This window comes from Pelophylax lessonae (genome assembly GCF_965119305.1).
Source record: "Pelophylax lessonae genome assembly, chromosome: 2".
Lineage (NCBI taxonomy): Eukaryota > Metazoa > Chordata > Amphibia > Anura > Ranidae > Pelophylax > Pelophylax lessonae.
This window is the reverse complement of record NC_138769.1, coordinates 658,485,681-658,508,421: the sequence shown is the minus strand read 5'-3', so window position 1 is coordinate 658,508,421 and position 22,741 is coordinate 658,485,681. Positions and strand designations below refer to the sequence as shown.

At 40.4% G+C, this 22,741-nt stretch overlaps 1 protein-coding gene across 1 annotated transcript in view; it reads right to left on the bottom strand.

The window, feature by feature from the left end:
* Window positions 1–309: 309 nt before the first annotated feature.
* CDADC1 (cytidine and dCMP deaminase domain containing 1) overlaps window positions 310–22,741 on the bottom strand; it is a gene marked incomplete at its 3' end in the record, with an annotated part of 61,196 nt that continues 38,764 nt past the window's right edge. The window contains exons 8-9 of the mRNA XM_082248185.1: window positions 21,456–21,518; window positions 310–345 (exon numbers count right to left, since the gene is read on the bottom strand). Coding sequence (XP_082104311.1) covers window positions 310–345; window positions 21,456–21,518 — 99 coding nt within the window. The remainder of the gene's footprint in view (window positions 346–21,455; window positions 21,519–22,741) is intronic.

Here is a 22,741-nt window from a genome sequence, read left to right as displayed (position 1 = left end):
ATCGAGATTGCTGGACATAAAACAGGAGGCATCCGACATCAACAAGGTCCACACGCCACCAGCTCGCCTGAAACCGATAGACGTCCTATAAGGTAAGACTTCCTTCTCGCAGGAGGAGGACGAAAAAGGAACACGGCTCCTGGTATGGAGCAAAGATTTATGGGAGTGGGGTCCTATAGGGTAGGAGAGGAGGCGGAGCCTACCCATACGTGTGCTGCCATGGAGTCTGTCAGGAAAATACGTTTATTGTTACTATTGCCTTGTGAATTATATCCACCACCATTTCCACATTTACGTGATCGTCCTCTTTCAGAATTTTCCTTTCTGTGTTGTATTAGTAGACTTCTGAGAAGAAACAGAAGAAAACATAGATGAATCAGATTCAGATCTACAGTATACATTTGAGTACCTTGCCCCATGTTCTGTCTAATTGGTTTCCCCTTCTTAAAGCCTGATCCCTTTTTCCATTTATAGGCGTATCCACCTGAGAAAGCAAATTCGTCCTTATAGAACTTTTGGTCCTTCTTGGTTACTAAGTTTTTGTTATATTTTTCTAACTGAACTGCTGCATTAGGTCCTGCTCCTTGCTGGCAAATTCTGGGACAAGGAGACACTCTCTTACTCCCTAGAGGGGGAATCTTTAAATCAAAGTCCTTTGCAGACTGTCAGACAGGGGGAGTAGTCTACATTGACAACTGTGCTTGTGGAGCATTTCATATTGGCAAAACCAAATGGACCTTTGGGCGACGCATACAGGATTACCTCTATTATATCGATGTGGGGCTTTTGCACACCCCCATCGGTAAACACGTAAGCCTAAGTCATAGTTATGACCCTAAAGTTATTTCCTTTTTGGTCCTTAAGAGAATGGGGGAGTGATCATCTTCTCTCTGCCGTCCTGACCTGGCTGGAGTTCCCCCTCCGGCTAGGAGTAGCGCTGTGGCGTGGTCTTGGACGGTTTTGAAGAATTCTTTTGTCTGTGAGTCGCTCTGTACTGCACGCATGCGCTTTCAACTGGGCGCCCGGGCTGGATGTGACATATTGGGCCGGGTTAGGGCCCTGTCATATCTGGTGGTACCATGCTACTTAAGCAAGCCAGCTGACTCGGCTCCCTTGATGCAGCTACTCCACAGCACTAAATAGATGCACATCGAGAAGGTATAATTATTACTCTGAAGCTGGTTACATCTGATTTATACATAGATGCCTGCAACTTATGACTTTCTATGTATGATAGTCCTATATGGGGGTTCTTGTATTATACATTACCTGTTATTGCTATATGTTTAGGGAATGGAAGCAGTGGGTGTATGATGTGGACGATCTGCCCCATTGGCTGCTTGCTGCCTGTGTGGAGTATGTAATAGGAGGACTGTATTTAGGTAGAAAGGGGGAGACATCTACCTATGGGTGGGGTGGACCTATGGGTACTTCCCTGGATGCGGTAAGGCTGTCAAATTGGGATGTGTTATGTCTGTGTAGGTTTTTTTTTTTTTTATGTTATTTGCTTGGGGTTTATTGAGAACCCCCTCCCCTCCTTGTTACCAATATTCTATTATCTATTGGAATTAGGAAACCCCTACACATACTTAAGTGGTCCTATTGCCTCCTCTCTTTTTCAGTGTCTGGATACCGTGCAAAACTATCCAGGCTTTGCAGGCACGTTCCACTGTCCATTAGACTCACCCCTGACATCTTTGACAGGTGGTTATATGGTCATTTCATGACCCCAGTACATACCTCATGTGCCTGGATGGCTTAGTGTGGTCCTTCTTTCCCTGGTGAAGTTGATGAGCACAGATTTTTTGAGCTATGATATTATTCTATGTATACTTGAAAATTACTTTTTTTCTTTTCAAGCTCTTGTGACAATCTTACTAACAATCTTACTAATATTGAGGGTCCAGGAGGAAGCAGAGTGGGAACAACAGTATGTTCTGTGAAACGCGTTAGGCCTTCACTCCTCAGTATTTTTGTCATAAATATATATTTATTGTATACGCTATGAGCCATTCTACTATATTTCTCTATACATGATTTTATCATCTAATATGTTCTTTTAAAACATTTGTATAATAAAATTACCAATTTTTTTATATGTTATGTGCTCATCTCCAGCGACAACCCCACAAGTGACAGGTATTTATTCCTCTTTTTTCTCTTTGGTACCTATTTCAAAAGGTATTTTTCAGTTTATATTACTAAAACGATTGCATTTCCATGTTCTGTATACGGTGGGAGACCAGATATAGTGAATGCAGGCTCCTGAGTTTAGGAAAACTTTAAATGCTTTATTTCTTGTCAAGCTCTTAATCTGACTCAAGATTTCAATAAGAACTCACAAATCAATATACAGTAAATGCACATGATTGGTTATATTGTAACTCTTTCCTTCTCATCCTGATGTCAAATGAAATGTTGCTGCTCAGACACCATCTTACAGTCAGAAAAGACACACTGAACACAGCTTGATATTATGGATTTATCTCTTTACTATGAGACACCGTTCACATATGCTGGGGGGTCCGGTGAGTTCCTGCTCACAAATTGCAGGTGCGAGTTTTGCCTGAATTTGCACCTGAATCAGACCAGAAGATGCACAGGACCCTTTTTCAATGCAGAACGCGGCCGCCCTGGAGCTGTGTGAACCGACTATATTGATAGCCGGTCACACTCTCTCCCATCATGCGAACTGGATGCGGGGAACCCGGTCTGACTGACCTCTCTTAAAGTGGTATTAAGCCCAAAAGCAAACATTTATTATATTACAGCTTACCAAATCTTAGATGTGATTGGTGCATCGGTTTTCTTTTTTTAGGCATTCTTTGTATTTTCACTAGGTGATCTAGCTATTAAAGAGGAAGTAAACCCTCCTCTGACACTTTTACCTATAGGTAAGCCTATGATAAGGCTTATCTATAGGTACTGTAAATATCTCCTAAACATGTACCGTTTAGGAGATATTTACCTTACATGCAGCCAGTGACATCACTGGCGCATGCGCTCTGAAGGAACGGCCGCTGGTGGCGTTCCTTCAGAGGCCCGTGCCGTGACTGTCGGCTCCCGCGCGCTACGCGGGAGTGACGTCACCGCGGCTCCGGCCAATCAGATGGGCGGATGCCGGGATCCCGGAAGACGGGCGACTGGACATGTCGCCCATCGTAGAGGTAAGCGGGGGCTCGTTCTGAGGTATTTCATAATGAGCTAGTATGCGATGCATACTAGCTCATTATGTGCTTCTCTTGCAGGTTGAAAAAAAAAAATGTGGGGTTTACAACCTCTTTAAGCCTACTGTTTTCCAACAAAACAAGCTCCCCTACATATGTCGCAAATAGAGGGTTGAGACTGAACAACCATGGTCACAAAGATCAGGCTCTGGTGTTCTGCTTCTCTGGAGGGGGGGTTGCCCAGACTGTGGCTCTGCGCTGGGAATGTCTCTCTCACAGCCCAGTATAATATATTACATTTTTGGTCTTGGATTAAGTTCCTCAACCGAAAACTGAATTTCATAACAGGAAAAAGAAACCAGAGGTATTGTCCATGGCAGCTTCAAGCTGTCACTTCTAGTATAGATGCAAACACCAGTTTTTTTTTTTTTTACAAGATTTATTAAGCTCAATTCAGTACGGATGAAACAAGTTACTTGCTATAATCACTATTTTCAGCCATGGTTTTGCTTCGCTCAGCTCTCCTAGGCTCATGTTGAGTAAAATTCAGTTACAGCAAATAATGGTATTTATAGTATACCAAATTAAGCTTAAAGTAGTATTAAGGGCAAAATTTTTTTTTTTCATTTTGGAAACGGTAAAGGCTCACCATCTGAGTCCCATTACAGAGATTTTGCTTAACTTCCTGTCCCTTTGCCAAACAAAAAGTGAGAGAAAATACTTGCAAATGAAGGGAATTCTTTGGGGACCTGCAGGCCACCAGAACTAGTGTCCCCATTGGAAATTTCCCCCCTATTACTTTTTTGGGGACAACCCCAAAGTTTGGGATTTTCTTCAAAGTCCTGTTTACAAACGGGGACCCAGACAGCAGAAAAAACTGACAGGGGTTCTAACTGCTCTCCACTTTATCCAAAACTAAAAAAAAAAAAAAAAGGTTTTGCCTTTAGTTATACTTTGAAAAAACTCTGTCAGTTTGCCATTTTTAAAAAAAGTGACAGTGTCTTTGTAAAGGTGTGATGCCACTAACACACTCACCTTACCAGAGTACCGCCGCTACTTCTTCTGCCACCCCAGCTGGTAAAAAAAAAATACCAGGTTCTTCCAGATATTGAGGAAACAAGTGACTACCCCTCATTTCTGGGTTCTAGCAACCACTCCCTAAGCCTAAGCACACATGACAGGGGGAGTGTCATCACTGTTTCCTTTAGTGTCCGATGCCAGTTGCATAAAAAAGGAAGAAGTGGTGGAAAATAACTGGTAAGGTGGGTTGGGGTCCCCTTTACACAAATATTGTCGCTTTGCCCTTAATTTGCATGGTGTCAGTGTCTCTTTAAAAAAGTGTAGATTTTTGTACAACATACAGAGGGAAAGAAAAGACTGACAGCCTTTCATAAAATTAACATTTATTCAAATTTTCAGACTGACAGACAAAAATCAATAATAAAAACAAACTTCTATTATGAATGATTGAGGATTCCTGGTTCTATATAACCGCATGACACTTCATATTAGAGATGAGCGTGGGTGTCCTCCAAATTCCCCTCTAGTCGCACTCTTTTTTATTCCATAGAGCTGCGGATCGGGTCATTCTTGTTCCGTGGTTCATATAAACAAAAGAGGACTGTAGTGGAGCAGGAATGACTAGACCCGCAGATCACTGGAATAAAAAAAGAAAGGAATACAAGGGCATCCACGTTCACCTCCACTCCACAGGATTTATAATTCTAGAGGAAACAGTCCCAAAGAAACAAAGAAAGCATATGGAAACTTGCATATGTTATTTGCTTTTCAAACAATCTCAGGTCAAAAAGGTAGGAGATTTCTTTAAAAAGAACACAGAAATTCAAACAATTTAACATTTATTTGAATATATGGTATTAAACATTTGGAAATGAATATATGGACGCCTGTATTACTATAAAAGTGCAGCAAGCTTTTTTTTTTCTTTTAAATTCAGCACATGCTGAATACGTTTAGATGTGATGAGATGAGAAATAGCACAGTACAGTATCACTGCCTCCCCCTATCTTAAAAGGTAACTCCACCTTTGTGGTGAAAAAAATAGCAAAGAAAAAATAATATAGCATATACAATTGTGACACAATCATATTGTAATTGAATGTTATTAAAAATCACCTTTCATTTTCAATCTGCAGTCACTGTAATTTTCTGAAAATGCAATACAATATGGCTGCCTGGAGGTGTTTTGTACACAAAATGTTTACAGAACCTGCCCCCCGAATCATAATTTCATGCTTGTGTGATTGGCTCACCGATTTTCCCAAAAGTCTGCTCTAAGATGCAAGTCAGATTTCAGGCATCCCCTGGAACAAAAATGTCACTTTTGGTATGATACTCCCAATAGTAAATCACAGCTAAAAGGATGCAGGCCCAGCAGCTTTCCTCATTAGTGCCTTGCAACTGCTGCAGCTGATTGATAATTATGAAACCACTCCCATTAGGTTCACTCAGAACAGGGGTATAGAGGAACAAACAGTGATTTCTTTAGAATAATGGGTCATACACACTATACAATTGTCTTTAGATTTTTTCCTTTAGATTTACCAAAACCATATAATATGAGGTCAAACCTAAACACTTTAAATTTGTACTACATAGTAAAGGTAAATCGAACAGTATAGTGCGTATCCAGCTTTACAAAAGGTAGGAATCTGCAACAAAGTTTGTTAAAATCCTTGCAATGTACAGAGATCACCCAGAGGGGAATGTTTTTTTTCTCAACAAAAGTGGAGTTACTCTTTAAAATCACTGCAGGAGAGGGCGACCACAGCCTTTCCGGCAAGATTATAAAATAAGTATCTCAAATCTCATGCACACATTTTCTAGCACAGAGCAAGGGCATCCTTTCATCAGATTTGTAATCCTCAGTGTTTCCAGCCTCTCACTGCAAGGATAACCCTCATCTAGGCGCTGTGGGCAGAAACAAAAGATAAGGCAAATATCTCTTCTAACTTTTCCATGTTTTTTTTTTTTGGGGTAAGTATGTAATATCAAGAATCCAATGTGTCATTTAAAAAAGTATACAGTTAGACTGGCCATAAACAGCTCTATCTGAACGCAATTAGCTTAATGCAATGTTGATATGAGAATTGTGCCATTTATCAGTCTATAGCTTACCACCCACAGGTTGCAAACAGACTGCAAAATTTCCTTTATTACCAAAAGTGTAATTATTGCAAGGGCCTGACTAGATACAAATTACATGGATAGGTAGGTCCTCAAAATATATAGTTTGGTAAGCCTAAAGGAGATTGTATCTGATGAGCTTATTGTTAGCCTTGTCAAGACTTGAAGATTTAGTATGTAACTTGGATACTATTACTAGCCCTAGTGATACACATCAAAGCCATTCAATAAAAAATAATTATGAATACTGTATCTTGCTACCTTACAGCCTATCGCTGTACCAGAAATATAAATATTTGTCAGGGTTACAACATACAAATATGGGATCTTAAATACAGAAAGGATTTAGGGTGTGTTTACAAGCCAGTATACTCCCCCCAAACCGGATTTGTGAAAAAAGAAGGTGGCGATAGAAGAAACTTCATGCAGAACAGGTTATTATCCCTGTCCTATAGTATAAGGTGGATGTGTGGAGCACTTAAATTTGGATGCTATGGTAAGTCCCTATATTCCAATAATACATGTCCGACCTAACCAGATAATGCATATAAAAAGGTATTCTGCCCAGTGGTCAGAATATAGAGGTGGTTAGATGGTCCCGACCATCTAACCACCTCTATATTCTGACCACTGGGCAGAATACCTTTTTATATTATCCCTGTCCTGACTTGTGCCAGGCACAACTTTATCCTGGAGATCCTTTGACAGTGCCTTGCCACCCATAGTTGATTGTTTTCTTGAGTTGCACTACCAGGTTCTGAAATACTCTAGGAATGCTCTTTTCATGCTGAGCTAATCAAAATGACCACAGCTGATCACAGTTGAAAGTGAAATAGCTTTGTGTGCCTTCAAGAAGGTGATTAGCTACACCTGATTGAGTTTACAAGTCAGTTTTAGGAGGGGGGTGATGCTTTTTCCAACTCTGTGATCCGGTCTTTGAATTTTTTAATTTTGTTTTGACTATACCCACTGTAGTTCACCTTTACAGAACATCTGTAAAGGTGACAAACACCAGACTACACCCCCCCCCCAAGTCCCTGCTGTATGTATCTCCCGTGATCCTGAGTTGTCAGGGCTTCTGCAAACAGTTCCACCAGTATGGGGATTGGAAATCCGCACTGCTTTCTCTCCTCTCTGTCCAGCGCTGCCAGGATGGGCCAGACAGATACTAATTGGTCAGCACCATCACATGGACAGCTGACCAACCAGAATCCATCTGGTCCGTCTTTGCCGCTCTGAATATCGAGGAGAGAAAGCAGTGGGAATTTAAAATCCCCAGACTGGTGGAAAGGTCTGTGGGAGCCCCGACAGCTCAGGATCGCAGGAGGTATATACAGCAGGCACTGGGGGGTGGGGTGGGGATCGGGTATTGGGTCACCTTTAGTCATTTTCTGTAAGATGAACTAACCCTTAAGGCTAAGTTCACATGTAAGCGTTTTGGGGAGTTTTTCAGCTCTAAGGATCAGCTCAAAAAACACCCAACAAGACAAATCCTATTGTTTTCAATGGCCCCTGTTCACATCTGAGCGTTCCGACACCTTTAGCAAAACACCCGATGCTCCAAAAAGTACATGAGCTTCTTTTTGGGCAGATTACAGGCGTTTTTGTTAGCTGTCAATGCCTTCCTCCAAACACCTGCAAAAAATGCCTATAAAAACGCCTGTAAAACGCTTGTGAAAACGCCTATAAAAAAGCAATGCCTAGATGTGAACATAGCCTTAAGTAGAGTACCTGTATAGAGCAAAACAACAAATGTAATTTTAAAGTGAACCTGCCAGACATATTCAGTGTATAGGACTATTTTTAAAGCCTTCAAAATCCCTTTTCGATTTCTGAAGAGCTCCCCAGTCCCTGGGCATACTGTCTATATAAAACTCTGCTCCAGTTCAATCCCTTGGAGCAAAAGTTCAGGGTCTATGTGGAAAGTGCACCTCCTGGAACTTTCTATGGCACTATAATCATTTGGAGCAATTAAAGGTACTTGCAAGCATCAAGTGGTGTCTGCTCTTGAGTCATATGATTAGTTATACTACCAATAGTTCTGTAGTACATGCACTTTGTCATGCAATTAAGTACAAGTGTTAGTCTTCAAATCAAACTCCGTGCTTCCTTTGATCCTAGGTCCAGGCTATACACTGGGGCTTGATGTCTGGTGAAGTACATACAGTGCATCTGGAAAGTATTCACAGTGCTTCACTTTTTCTACAATTTGTTATATTACAGCCTTATTCCAAAATAGTTTAACCACTTCCTGCAAACCGATGTACTTGTACATTGGCTTGAAGAAGTGGTTGTACCAGGGTGTTTTAAAGGAACAGTGAAAAAAAAAAAAATTATGAAAAAAAAAAAAAAAAAAAAAACACTTTTTTTTTTAAAGCACTCCCCTCCCCGTGTGCTCATACACCAAAGAAAGCGCATACGCAAGTCGTGCCTGCAAATGTAAACGGTGTTCAAACCACACATGTGAGGTATCACCACGATCGTCAGAGTGAGAGGAATAATTATAGCAAAATACCTCCTCTAACTCAAAACTGGTTACCGTTAAAATTTTTTAAAGCGTCGCCTATGGAGATGTTTAAGTACCGTATTTTGTTGCCATTCCACGAGTGTGCGCAATTTTAAACCGTAACAGGTTAGGTATCCATTTACTTGGTGTGATATCCTTCACAATATACAAAAAAAATTGGGCTAACTTTACTGTTTAGTTTGTTTTTTTAAATTCAGTGAAGTGTATTTTTTCCCAAAAATTGCGTTTGAGAGTCATTTTAAAAAAATATATATAATGTTTGGGGGTTCCAAGTAATTTTCTAGCAAAAAATATTAATTTTAAATTGTAAACATGTGTCAGAAATAGGCTTGGCTCTTAAGTGGTTAAATTTATAATTTTCCTCAAAATTCTACAAACAATACCCCATAATGACAACATGAAAGAAGTTTGAAATCTTTACAAATGTATTAAAAATATGCAATGTTGATATGAGAATTGTGCCATTTATCAGTCTATAGCTTACCACCCACAGGTTGCAATCAGACTGCAACATTTCCTTCAATACCAAAAGTGTTGTTACTGCAAGGGCCTGACTAGATACAAATGACATGGATAGGTAGGACCTCAAAATATATAGTTTGGTAAGCCTAAAGGAGATTGTACAGTCAGATTGTATCTGATGAGCTTATGGTTAGCTTTGTCAAGATTTGGAAGATTTAGTAATAAAAAGTGAAAAAATAGTTGTGAATACCTCCCGGATGCACTGTAGTAAGCCCTGCCACCTCTTGGTCCTAAGCTGATTTCCTGTCATTCAAACTGTGAATACCAAAGCCTCTAATGCTCAGTGATGAAGTGTTTGACAGATTAATTCTGACATTATCAGCAGTCAAAGCATTATATACAACTTGGGCATAGACTCAAAGGAGGCTCCACAGAGAGTGATATGAAGACGAACAGAAAAACACATGCAAATACCACAAGGGGCATTCACCTAAAATGTTTGGGTCAGGTTCACTTTAATGCAATGAATGCTATTTATGTCTAGCTGGAATGACACACAAACTTGAACAGTTTATTCATATCAGAAACCATGAAAGCTTTTATACAGCCACTGCTGCCAGAAATCACACATGCAATGTTATCTGAAAGGAGCAATGAAAAGTATAGTTCATGACAGTATCTAAGGTATGGTGACAGGTGCAGAAAATTGTTCCATGGCAAGTACTGACCACATCTTCCATCAACAAGCCTCAAGGTATAAGGGGCTATTTTGATAGAATATGTGCAGACAAGTAAACAAATATACAGTATATCCATTTGTACACATGTCAAACACATGGGAAAGTAGTGGTTTAACATGCCAGGCTATGTCCCTATATTTCCAAAGTCCCTAGAGTTCTGTATAATAGATCCCATACCTGCATGTGTAGTCATTCTAGAAGTTCACAGTTCAGCATACTAGGCTCACTTTATAGACTTTATATACAAAACTAAAGTGCTTCAGAAGGTTTGGATTCCTTGAAGTGCAAAAAATGACTGAAATGTATGCAAAAAGGACATTAATACCCTTCCTCCTATTAAAAGATAAAACAAAGATCAGTCAAGGAGACACTAACCGCAGCAGAGCTGCTTCCTATTTTTGCTGCATTATGCTAACCACGAATGTAGGGTCTGCTCAGAAAGAGCAAACAGTTTTTACATTCTAATTTATGACAGGTCTATTTTACCTCCCTATTTACTAAATGCATGTTAATAATTGTGTCCTTTGGTTAAATGAGGTAGAGTGTTCATGCTTTACTCTAGAAAGCAATTATACTGAAATCTGCATACCAGAAGATTTGCCCAGCTGATCGCTACTTCTCCCTCAAGGTTTTCGTCTACTCATCTCTAACTATACACACAAATTAACTTTGCTTCTGTGGCTGATATCATGCAAGTAAGGCACAGCTGAGACTTATTAGGGCTGTTATTCATTCTCCCACATATATAGTAAAAAGAACACTAATGGCCGTACACACAATCTGAAAATCGGACGACAGATCGTTCATTTTTCTTTGCATGCTAGTCGCATATTGAAAATGAAGAGTTTACTAAAGTTATGAAAATTCTCGTACGACAGAATAAAAATTTGGAAGTGATGTAATGTGTTGTAGTGTATTTTTGAACGACAACTGTACTTATTAAATCATCCGATCTGGTATCATACTTGTTATGCTTGCCTGATCGGATAATATCGGATGAACTGTGGTGATCAGCTCTCGAAAGCTGTGTACTAATCCTTCAGATTATCGTACAATCGCTTCGAAAGCGGTATTTTTTGTCCGATTTTCGGATGGTGTATACAGGCCATAAGCTGAACCCTTCTGATGACAGGACAGTGTGATTCATTTAAAATCACTTTGCACCATGCTGCTCCCTTGTCAGAAATACAATTCTCCCACTGGTGGGAACAAAAAAAACCCAGACAATCACAGGCAACAGCAGAAATATGAATGGTAATGAGAAGAGGTTGCCAGAAAACTTCACATAAAGAGCTCATATTCTTGAGTGCAGAAACCCAGAGCAAAGTCAATGACACTCAGCCCAGTACAATTGGGAGTTCTGAATGATTTTATGAGTAACTGCACTTAAAATAAGAACTCTTCATTGAACAAGAGTGATAGTGCTAAAGAGGAATGATCATTACAAATGGATTACACTGTTCTGCCTCCCAAGGTATAAAGCTCATGTAATACTTTGTCCCATGTTGCTGGGTCCTTTCAAAGTCTAATTTCGATGTTCAGTCTGCCCCCCTTCTCCACCCCCATGGCAAATCTGACAACAACTAGGGAAGAGACAGACTTCAGGAGGAAATGCATTATCATAAGCTGTCTCTGCTCAGAGCAAGCCTATGATATCACATTCCCAGAGACAGAATGCTGACACGTACCTCCTGCCTCTGCATTACTCGTCTCCAGAAAATGCTCTATGCCGAGACAATCTGTCATCATAATGAGGGTCTCCTTCCTAGCTGTTGTCAGATTTATGCAGGGAAGGAGGGTGGAGAGGCTAAGTCGGCCTCAAATGACATAGATGGATGAAATCTGACTAGTTCAGAAGGGAATTGGCCATATTGTGATCCATCTATGACCATTCCTGCTCGACAGAAGCCAAACTAACTGTTAACTTCTGCGAGAGCGAATGTTGGAAAATCTTAATTTGATCAGCAGGTGCCGAGGCTGCGGTACTGATCAGTATATTCTGACAGTGGAGGAGTCCCTGCTGTCAGAATACAATGGCACAACAGGAAGGTATCCTCTATCCATCTTGCATGTGTGGAAGAGGGAATCCACTGTGCCCGATTGAAAGAAAAAAAAAAAAAAGACCCATCTAATGGAAGCCTTAGGAAGCACCTAGAAATATGAGACAAAGTACTACATGTACTTTGTTTCATAGGTGGTAGAACAGTGTAGAAAAAAAAAGACGATTGTTCTTTTAGTCTGTTTTCTTTTCAACCCGGTAAAGAGCAAAATAATTATAGCAGAACTGCACAGGTAGGTATAATAGTACATAACCTTACATGGTTTTAATAGTGTTGCATGGGATTTTTTTTTAATTAGTAAAGCATTCTTTCCAAAAAGACAGCTGCTTTTGGTTTACAAGTACCTATACTTCCCATGACTGCTGGTTACTATCATAACAAATCTCTACCTGTTTTGCCTTTGCTGGAACTATCAGTAATATTAGTCATGCAACAATAGTAGGCAATAAAACAATCAAAAAGCTATAGAAATTTAGATTAACTACCACACATGTGTTTTAAAATATAAAGCAGAACACCACTCGGATACTGTATAACAGGTTATTATAATGCCAAGCCATTCTATATTTTGTTGCATTCTTTGACTCAAGCGGCTGTGCCCGCAACTGGTTTGTCTGTTTCTTGTATCATCAAATCTAACACATTTTCTGGGAAAAAAAATACCGTATGTAAAGCAGATCTTTATACAAAACGATGTGTGGATCTGCATACTATTGGTCCAGCTAAAAAAAAATAAAAAAATCACTCCACTGCCACACAACATAGCAAGTACAGTGACATTTCTTTTTCTACAGCAACTTTATGTTCTATCTTTCTGCTTAGTGGAATGTTTGGGAGCATTATCACACTATTGATGCCCTCCCTCCTGCCAGAATCTGCTTAATTCCCTCTCTGCAGCTCCCAGCACCTGAAAACATGGCAACCTACAAGTAAATTTTGTTTCAAATTTGAGCTGTGAAGAAAGGCGCTATCTGATGTGATATAATATGAATAGATTTGTTTAGGAAGTTCTCAGCACTACAATGCTGTAAATACATTATGCCGATATGAAGGACAAATGTGAAAGTAAAGCTGAACAGGACCAGGGTGGCTCACAGTGCAGGACTTCCAACTCTCGGCCTGATCTTTGCTGCACAGCAAACTGCACTTATAATATAAAGATTATACCAGCAGCATTTTACAATGCATTTTTAAAGAACAAATAACTTGATTATGTTTATTTTTACATTTGCTGACAGGTCTGCTGTATGTATTCTTTATACAATTAGGTAGCATTGTATATTTGGGTTTTGTACTGCTGACCATTTTGCCCAACTATAATGCTACATATTTATATTTATAGTACCATCATTACAGTTACAGTGTGTTGTCTGCCAACAGTACTAAACTTTTTACATGGGATATAATAATGTGCTTATCTTTCCACCAGCTGCCAATTTAACACAAATTGTAATTTACATATGTTTTAAGCTTGATGGAAAAACAGGGTCACTTATATACCCCCTCCACCTAGATAACAAAAGAGTGCCATCAGGCCAATGTGTTGTTGCCAGCTACAGACAAGGATGCTATACTAACAGTTGGAAAAAAATACACATTTAGTGTGTAAAGTGGAATCGGTTTCACTTTAAATGGAATTTCATTTTAGTGTTTTTTTTAATACCATGGAAGATCTCAGCATCTTGTAAGATAAAAAGCAGAGCCCTTGCTACCACTACCTGTATGAACTCAATGCAGTACTACATACAACCAGCAGGCGATCTATAAATTTACATTCAACACTCCCAAGAAATCGTAGCAGCTTAAAGTGGTTGTAAATGTAAAAGGTTTTTTACCTTCATGCTTTCTCTGCAAAAAAAAAAAAAAAAAAAAAAAAAAAAATTTTAAAATCTACCCCCCCCCCCCCCCCAACACTTGAGTCCGATCTCGATCCAGCAATGTGCCTCTCTGCAGCAGTTCTTCTTTGTTCTCTCTCTTCTCACATGAGACTCAGCAGCAGTGGGAGCCACTGGTTCCTGCTGCTGTCAATCAATACCCGTGAGGAGGTAGAGGCTGGCAGGGCCAAGCCACACTATGTGTGTCTATAGACACACACACACAGCCTGGCGCGGGAAGGAGCCCACACCTATGCCCCCATAGCTATCGGTGTGCTATGGAGGCATATGGAGAATAAAAGTGGACAGTGCCGGTGGCCCTCAGAAGAGGAGGTCCGGGGGCCGCTCTGTGTAAAACTATTGCACAGAGCAAGTATGACAAATGTAACCTTTAACAATCACTTTAAGGTGAAATGTACTTTTGTATGTTATTAAGGGATACTAAAAGTCCCATTTCAAAATTGTCAAACTAAGAGTTAATCTAAAGCCCCTAGAACACAAACTGCTAACCTACATCAGCATTACCTTTTGCCTGTTATTGTCCTATTTTTAGATCACATCTTCAGTGTACTGCCTATTTTAGTAACAAAGAAATGGCAGTGTGAGATCCTCATTGGAATGATAAAATATTTTTTTCCAGAAAAAGTAATAGTACACTTACATGTTAAAATCTTGGTAATCAGCATAGATGGCAGATGAAAAACACCACAGGGTTGTAAGCAGTATGATGGATGAAGAAACTGCAAGGCTGACAATGTTTGAGCCTGTCCCTCTAGCTGGCATAAGGGAGATAAGATCATGACAGCTGTCAGAAAGCCCACCATTCCTCAGCGTCCTGCTCATGCGCAGTCTACCTCGTGGCAACCCCTTTGTGTTTGTGAGAAGTGGGGGATAATGCCGGGGGCAGTCTAATGTGTTTTAGAGGTTCTACAGGGTTTTTGACAAAGGAGGAATAAATTTCTGAAACGCATTAGACCACCCCTAGTATTATCCCCTACTTCTCACAAACATGAGGAGGTTGCCTTGAGGTAGACTTTGCTTGGGCAGGACCCTGAGGAATGGGGGGCTTTCTGACCGCGGTCATGATCTTATCATCCTGATGCCAGCTAGAGGAATAGGACAGGCTCATACATTGACAGCCTTGCAATTTCTTCATCCATATTACAACGTACAACCCTGCGGTGTTTTTCATCTGCCATCTATGCTGATTACCAAGATTTTAACATGTATGTGTACTATTTGTTTTTATGGAATAAATTATTTTATCATTCTAATGAGGATCTCGCGCTGCCATTTCTTTGTTGTTTGAGCTCCCTGGATCTTTCTGAATCTTTACCTGGAAAGCTGCAGGACCCTTGTGTGTTAGAATGAACCTTTGTCCTCACCATGCTGATACCATAGACTGCTGCCTGTTGGACTGGACCTTGTAGTGTGCTTTACTGGTTTGTGGTTTTTTTTATATGCCCATTTTTAGAGGTATGATCCTTCAAATTTAAAAATGTCAAAGAATTTCCTTTAAAAGGCCTAACAAGGTAATAACACTTTCCCTGCGCTTAATGACAGTTGGCCTCAAAATGCTAAAATCAGCAAAATTGCATATGTTATCTATATAGGATTGGTTAAATCCATAAAATCATATTTTATTCTGGAGCATTCAAACAAGAACTATTTTACGTCAAAAACTAATTTAGAATGTAAGCTCTTCTGAACCTGGCTCTCTTTCACACAATTTAAATGATTCACTGTGTGCACAAATTTTCACTCTTCGAGTTTAAAGTACTGCAAAATATCTCAGCAGTAAAATAGAAAAAAATTCAGGTAAAGGCCAACCCCAACCCAAAACTATTTCAGTTTTCCATGGAGGACGACTGCCTGAATCACATATTTCTTATTACAGAGCCAAATGAGCATTGTCACAATCCATTGATGGATTCTCCAGCAGGTTGAAATCACAAATATTTGGGGATTCCAGCTGTGTGACAGTGATGGTAATGCCTATTTACTGTAGGTCCTTATGGGAGAGGGTAGAGACACAAAGTGGAAATATCATTACGGTAGGCTCTAGCCAGTGGAGAAAATTCCAGCACACTTGTATTAAAACTGGCACTCAGGTATAGTAAAACAATGCCTGTGTTATATATAAAAGGTTATAAATTTTACATATTTGGATTATGGTATCCCTCAAAACATGAGACACTCTTCAGTATCACGGGAGATAGAACCTGAGTTTCGGATCTTTAAAAATTCTGGTCCAGTGCTTCTGGATTAGACAGGATATGGATGCCAACCTATCCAAGTGTGTGCAGCATTTATAAGTGTGAGTCTGAGTGCAAGATTAATTTTCTGCTGTACAAGAGTAAAAACTCCATCAGTCTGTATAAACTAGTCAAATTATTAAAATAAATAATTCGCTGTAAATCTTAAAATAGAACTTTCTGATGTGCAATAAATAAAATCTTTTCTAAAACAACTCAGAAAATAAAACATTCTGTGGTGAGAAAACCACGTAGCTTTTACGCTTTCCCCAAAATGTATTCTCTTATTCTGAAATGATAAATCGTCTTGTGCATTGATCTTCAAGGGCCCATCTGCAGAATGAATAACAAAGAAGAGAAGTCAGCACAAAGTTGAACCACAAAAAAAAACAAAAAACTGACTATACAAGAGAGATCTTATTGGGTTGGCAAAAACTGACTAACACACAGTCATTTATAGATCGGTGCATACTAGACATATGCCGGTTTTCGGTAATTCGATATATCGCGGTATTGCATAGCCACGGTATTGTTATTGTGGCATTTTTAAAATACCGAGTTTCTCTGTCAAGTCTGCCTGACTTGTGAATTGATACATTTCAGTGAGCTGGATGACTCATTCACTCACACAGCTAACACCTTTCAGCATTAAGTCTCCTAACTATAAACAAAAATGATTACATTTGTATCTTTTCCTTCCCTCTGCCAGGGAGAAAGGAAGTTTAACCTCTTAAAGACTGGATCTTTTTCTGACACTTGTTGCTTGCAAGTTAAAATCAGTTTTTTTTTTGCTAGAAAAGTACTTAGAACCCCCAAACATTTTATATATTTTTTTAGCAGAGACCCTACAGAAAAAAATGGCGATTGTTGTAATATTTTATGTCACACTGTATTTGCGCAGCAGTCTTTCAAACGCAATGATTAGACTTTAATGAATAAAAAAAAAAAAAAAAAACGTAACAGTAAAGTTATCCCAATTTTTTTTTTTTGTTACACAGAGAATCGTGAGAGAATCGTGATCTTTATTCCAAGCTAAAAAATCGTGATTCTCATTTTGGCCAGAATCGTGCAGCTCTAATAAATTATATATATATATATATATATACACACACACACACGCATAGCAGCCCACATTACATTATTATATAGCCATCAAGCAGTGTCTACAAAAAATGCAGAAAGCTTGCCAGAGCAGGAACTGCAGGTTAGTCGCATGGTGCAAAAGCAGGATGGATTTCAAGGCCACTGAATTTTAAAAAAATGCTGCATGCACCTTTTTTCTGCGGAAAATGAGGGCATAGCAGCCCGTTCAAATCAATGGGCTGCTATGCCTGTGCAAATGTGGGCCGCCAACCCGCATACATGTGAACCACCAACCCGCATACATGTGAACCGCCAACCCGCATACATGTGAACCGCCAACCCGCATACATGTGAACCAGGCCTAAAGCAATAGTAAAGTCATTTATAAACAACACCTCCTTCAGGTTTAACCACTTCTTGACCACAAGGATTTGCCCTCTTAATGACCAGGCCCTCGGATCGGAGCCGAGCGCCAGGACCAGTTATCACCAGTTAGGCCAGACACTGCTTGATGACCTATTTTAGGCTTGGTTCACAGAGTCTGTACTGACTGACTATATAATAATGTGCATAAGTGAACCAAAGCCCCTAAATTCAGCAATGAAATTGAAGTGAGGTGGAAATTTAATAAATTTAAATTTAATAATAGAATACCGTGATAATACCGTATACCGTGGCAAAACCTTAATCAATTAATCGCAGCATGAAAATCTGATACCGTCACAAGCCTAGTGCATACTGGACACCCCTGTATTGAAGTGAGGCTACTAAGAAAAGACAGAAAAGGAAAAGGGTCATAAACCCCAGTGAGAAATCAAACTAGTTGTTATTAGGTTAGTACAACATACAGTATACAAAGAACTGGCAAATCTGGACATAATACCATCTCTGGAATGGACTGCATTCACCAACTGTTGGAAGACATTGGCCCTCTAGACTCATGCTGGTTATAACAATTTGAGATGACGAATGTCAACATATGTAAACAAGGCATTAGGCTAAAATCCTTATTTGCAATCCACAGAAAATGGAGCAAAGGGTATGGCATCATCATCATCATCATCATCATGATGCCCTAAACAGCTGTTTATCAACAGCTTGTCTACAGAGTGACTCCGGTCACGCAGATGGATTATAGATTAGCTGTATTATTTGTTAAAGTGGCCATACACAGCCCTGCAAAAGCAGATCTGAGCCTATCTTGTGACAATTTGGTTGTTTGGGGAATAAAGTGGTATTAAACCCAAAAGAAAACATTATATTGCAGTGTACCAATTCTTAGATATGATGACTGCATTAGCTTTCTTTTTAAGCTTTATTTTCACCTCATGATCCTGCCAGTAAGTCTGTTTTTAAACAGAACAAGCTCTGTTGCAAATGGAGCAGTTATAGTGTTAAGGCAAACTATTTATCACTGACAGGGGTGTTTACAAAGGTCAGCTTTTATTTATTCATATAAAACCTTTATCCCAAAAGAAAAAAGCGGTTGCCTTAACCACTTTACCACCGGAGGATTTTCCTGCTTTACGTCCAGGCCATTTTTTGCGATTCGGCACTGTGCGACTTTAACTGACAATTGCGCGGTCATGCAACACCGTACCCAAACGAAATTTACGTCCTTTTTTTTCCCACAAACAGAGCTTCCTTTTGGTGGTATTTGATCACCTCTGCGCTTTTCATTTTTTGCGATATTAATTAAAAAAGCGACAATTTTGAAAAAATAACAATATTTTTCTACTTTGACAGTTAAAAAATATCCAATATATTCAATTCTTGTCATATATTTAGGCCAGAATGTATTAAGCTACATGTCTTTGACAAAAAAATTCTCAATGAGCGTATTTTTAACTGCTTTAAGACCGGAAGATTTTACCCCATTCCTGACCAGGCCATATTTTGCAATTCGGCACTGCGTTACTTTAACGGACAATTGCGTGGTCGTGCGACGATGTACCCACATTTTCCCCACAAATAGAGCTTTCTTTTGGTGGTATTTTATCACCTGTGCGATTTTTACTTTTTGCGCTATAAACCAAAAAAGAGCGACAATTTTGAAAAAATAACAATTTTCACATTTTTTTTTATATGAAATCCCCCCCCCCCCCCAAAAAAATGAAAAAATCAAAATTTTTTAACATTTTAGGCCAATTTGTTTTCTGCTACATATGTTTGGTAAAAAAAATCGCAATAAGCGTATTTTGATTGGTTTGCGCAAAAGTTATCGCAGCTACTAACTACGGGAAATTTATGTAATTTTTATTGTTTTTTTTTTTTTAACTAGTAATGGCGGCGATCTGCGGTTTTTTGTTTTGCGGGACTGCGACATTGCAGCGGACAGATCATTTTTGACACTTTTGGGGGTACCAGTGACATTACTACAGTAATCAGTGCTATAAATATGCACTGTTACTGTAAAAATGACACTGGCAGGGAAGGGGTTAACTTTTATTGGTGATCAAGGGGTTAATGTATGCCTGGTGCTTACTGACGTGTGTGGGGGGAAGGGACTGAGTGACACAGGCACAGATCGCAGGTTCAGCTATGCTGAATCATGCAATCTGTCCCTGCCTGTCACTTAGGAGATCCGCCCGCTTTGTTTACACAAGCGGGCGGATCTCCACACTCGATTCCCGACGATCGGGGAAGAGCGGCGGTGATCACCGCCGCTCCTCCCCTGGCCCGACTTCCGCTGTGACTGAATACAGCGGGAGCGAGCCTCCGGCGGCGCGCACGCCGTCCACAAGGGGAGGAGTCCAGCGACGCAGGTCTACGTCGCTGGACGATAACGAACCACTTTGCCGCAGTACCCTCAACGTGAGCGGTCGGCAAGTGGTTAACTGAAGTGTGAGCTGTTGGCTTCAATTGTTAATGTATTGAAAGCTACATCTAACATTACCCTCCACCCAATGCTGCTGTTCAAAGGTGCCCCCTGCGCTTCTTCAACCAAGGTGAGGGCACTCTAATTGATAACAGGTGCATACACTGCTCATGCCGACTAGGAGTGCTCCAAATGCCTGTGGGTGCTCACCACTGCCAATCTGTATATTAACCACTTTACCACTAGAGCATTTTGCTGTCTTACGCCTGGGCCACTTTTTGCGATTCGGCACTGTGCGACTTTAACTGACAATTGCGCGGTCGTGCGACGCTGTACCCAAACGAAATTTACGTCCTTTTTTTCCCACAAACAGAGCTTTCTTTTGGTGGTATTTGATCACCTGTGCGATTTTTACTTTTTGCGCTATAAACAAAAAAATAGCGTTTGTTTTGAAAAAATAATATTTTTAACATTTTTTTATATGAAATTCCCCCCAAAAAAGATGTAAAAATCTAATTTTTTTAAAATTTTTGGCCAATTTGTTTTCTGCTACCTATGTTTGGTAAAAAAAATCGCAATAAGCGTATTTTGATTGGTTTGCGCAAAAGTTATTGCGTTTACTAACTAAGGGAAAGATTTATATCATTTTTGGTGTTTTGGGGGTACCAGTGACATTACTGCAGTAATCAGTGCTATAAATACACACTGTTACTGTAAAAATGACACTGGCAGGGAAGGGGTTAATTTTATTGGAGAGGGAGGGGTTAATGTATGCCTGGTGCTTACTGACGTGTGGGGGGGGGGGGGGGAGGTGACTGTGTGAGACAAGGACAGATCGGATGTCCAGCTATGCTGAACAGTCCGATCTGTCACTTCCTGTCACTGAGGAGATCCGCCCGCTCTGTTTACACAGGCAGGCGGATCTTCAAACTGGATTCCCCGACGATCGGGGCAGAGCAGCGGCGATCGCCGCTGCTCCTCCCCTGGCCCGACTCCCGCTGTGAATGAAAACAGCGGGAGCGCGCCTCCGGCGGCGCGCGAGCGCCGCCTACAGGGGGAGGAGTCTGGCGACGTAGGTCTACGTAGTCAGACCTACAAGAGCCACTTTGCCGCAGTAGTACTACGGTACTTAGCGGTAAAGTGGTTAACCAACGAAAAATTATCGCACTCAAAAAAGCCTAATACAGCCACCACATTTAACAACTGGTAAGCTGCAATATATTACATTTTTGGTTTTGGGTTTAATACCGCTTTAACACAATGGTGGGCTAGCTAGCAAGCAGTAGGGCTGGAAAGCTACAAGCAATTTAGAGCATACTCACTCTCTCCTCATAGCTGGAATCAGATGAATTATCAGAACAAAAGCTTTGCGGGTTTTTCTGCCACTGTTGAAATAAAACAAGGTTTAATAAGATAGCCACAAACACTTTTCAAAACCTAGTTTAAAGAGACATTAACACTTTGCCCATTCACGACGGTAACAGTTTCTGTGTAAAGTCACCCACCCCCATGCACTTTGAAGTTTAAGTTTTGTTGCGCCACCCCTGGTTTACCCAAAGTTAATTTAAATATGGACTGAGCCGGGTGGAAAACGACTGGCTGAATAGCGACTACATCCTATCATATGCAGTCACTATTTGGCAACAACACTGTACTCAGGCAGCCAAATGTGCCACAGCTGACTGAATACAATAGCTGGCAGTGAAGACTCCTCTATCCACACTGGTGTGATGCTGCAGCTGTCCTTCGCTGGCTCTAAGACCTAGAACTAAGCAATCATGTGACCACTGATAGCTCAGTTCTTAGTCTTCCTAGAGCAGAAAGTGGTGGCTTACAGTCACTATTCTCTACTCTGCCTCTCCAGTGCCAGGCTGAAGAGGGTGCAGCTGGCTTCAGCTGTGAGCCGCGTGCTGAGAGCCAAAGGCAGCTGTCAATTAGTCAGCTGGGTGGAGGTGGATTCCAACATTATTGTCAGGATCCTTGCAGAGCCTGAAGTGGCTCTGTGATGTCAGCCGACAGCATGCTTTAGCCCACTGTCAGCTAATTCTGGGTCACGGGAGAGCAAAAGTAAGTGCACTTCTATGGCCCAAAATAGTATAACCAAAAAAAGCTTTTGCCATACTTCCCTTTTGACTCTTCAGTAATCTACTGTTGCACCTTCCTCCACTGCTGCTAGCACGCAATACACAGTGCTTTTGTGTATAGGGAAAATGTACCTCTTCTCATGAAGTAGAGCTCAGGCCCAACGGCCTACTTCTAGGCCCAAGCATTGCCACATGACTGTCACCACTCCTCTTAGGATCTGAAAACAGCTGGCACATTTTGGTGGCAGCTATGATTAAAGAAGAAGTGGCCTGGGATCACTGGACAAGTATTAATGTGTTAGTTAATGCCTAAACACAGACAGTGACTGTTTCTTTAAAAAGACCAGCATAGGGAGGCATATGCAGCTTGCTATTGGTGACCATTGAGTCTAAAAAATAATAATATCCTGGATTATCTAATAATTTTAACACTTTCTCTGTTAGTGGGCCAGAATAGGAATGCAGTGCAGGAGTTCTGACTTTCCTTATCTCTAGGGCTGTGGGAAGTGAATCAGACAATACAA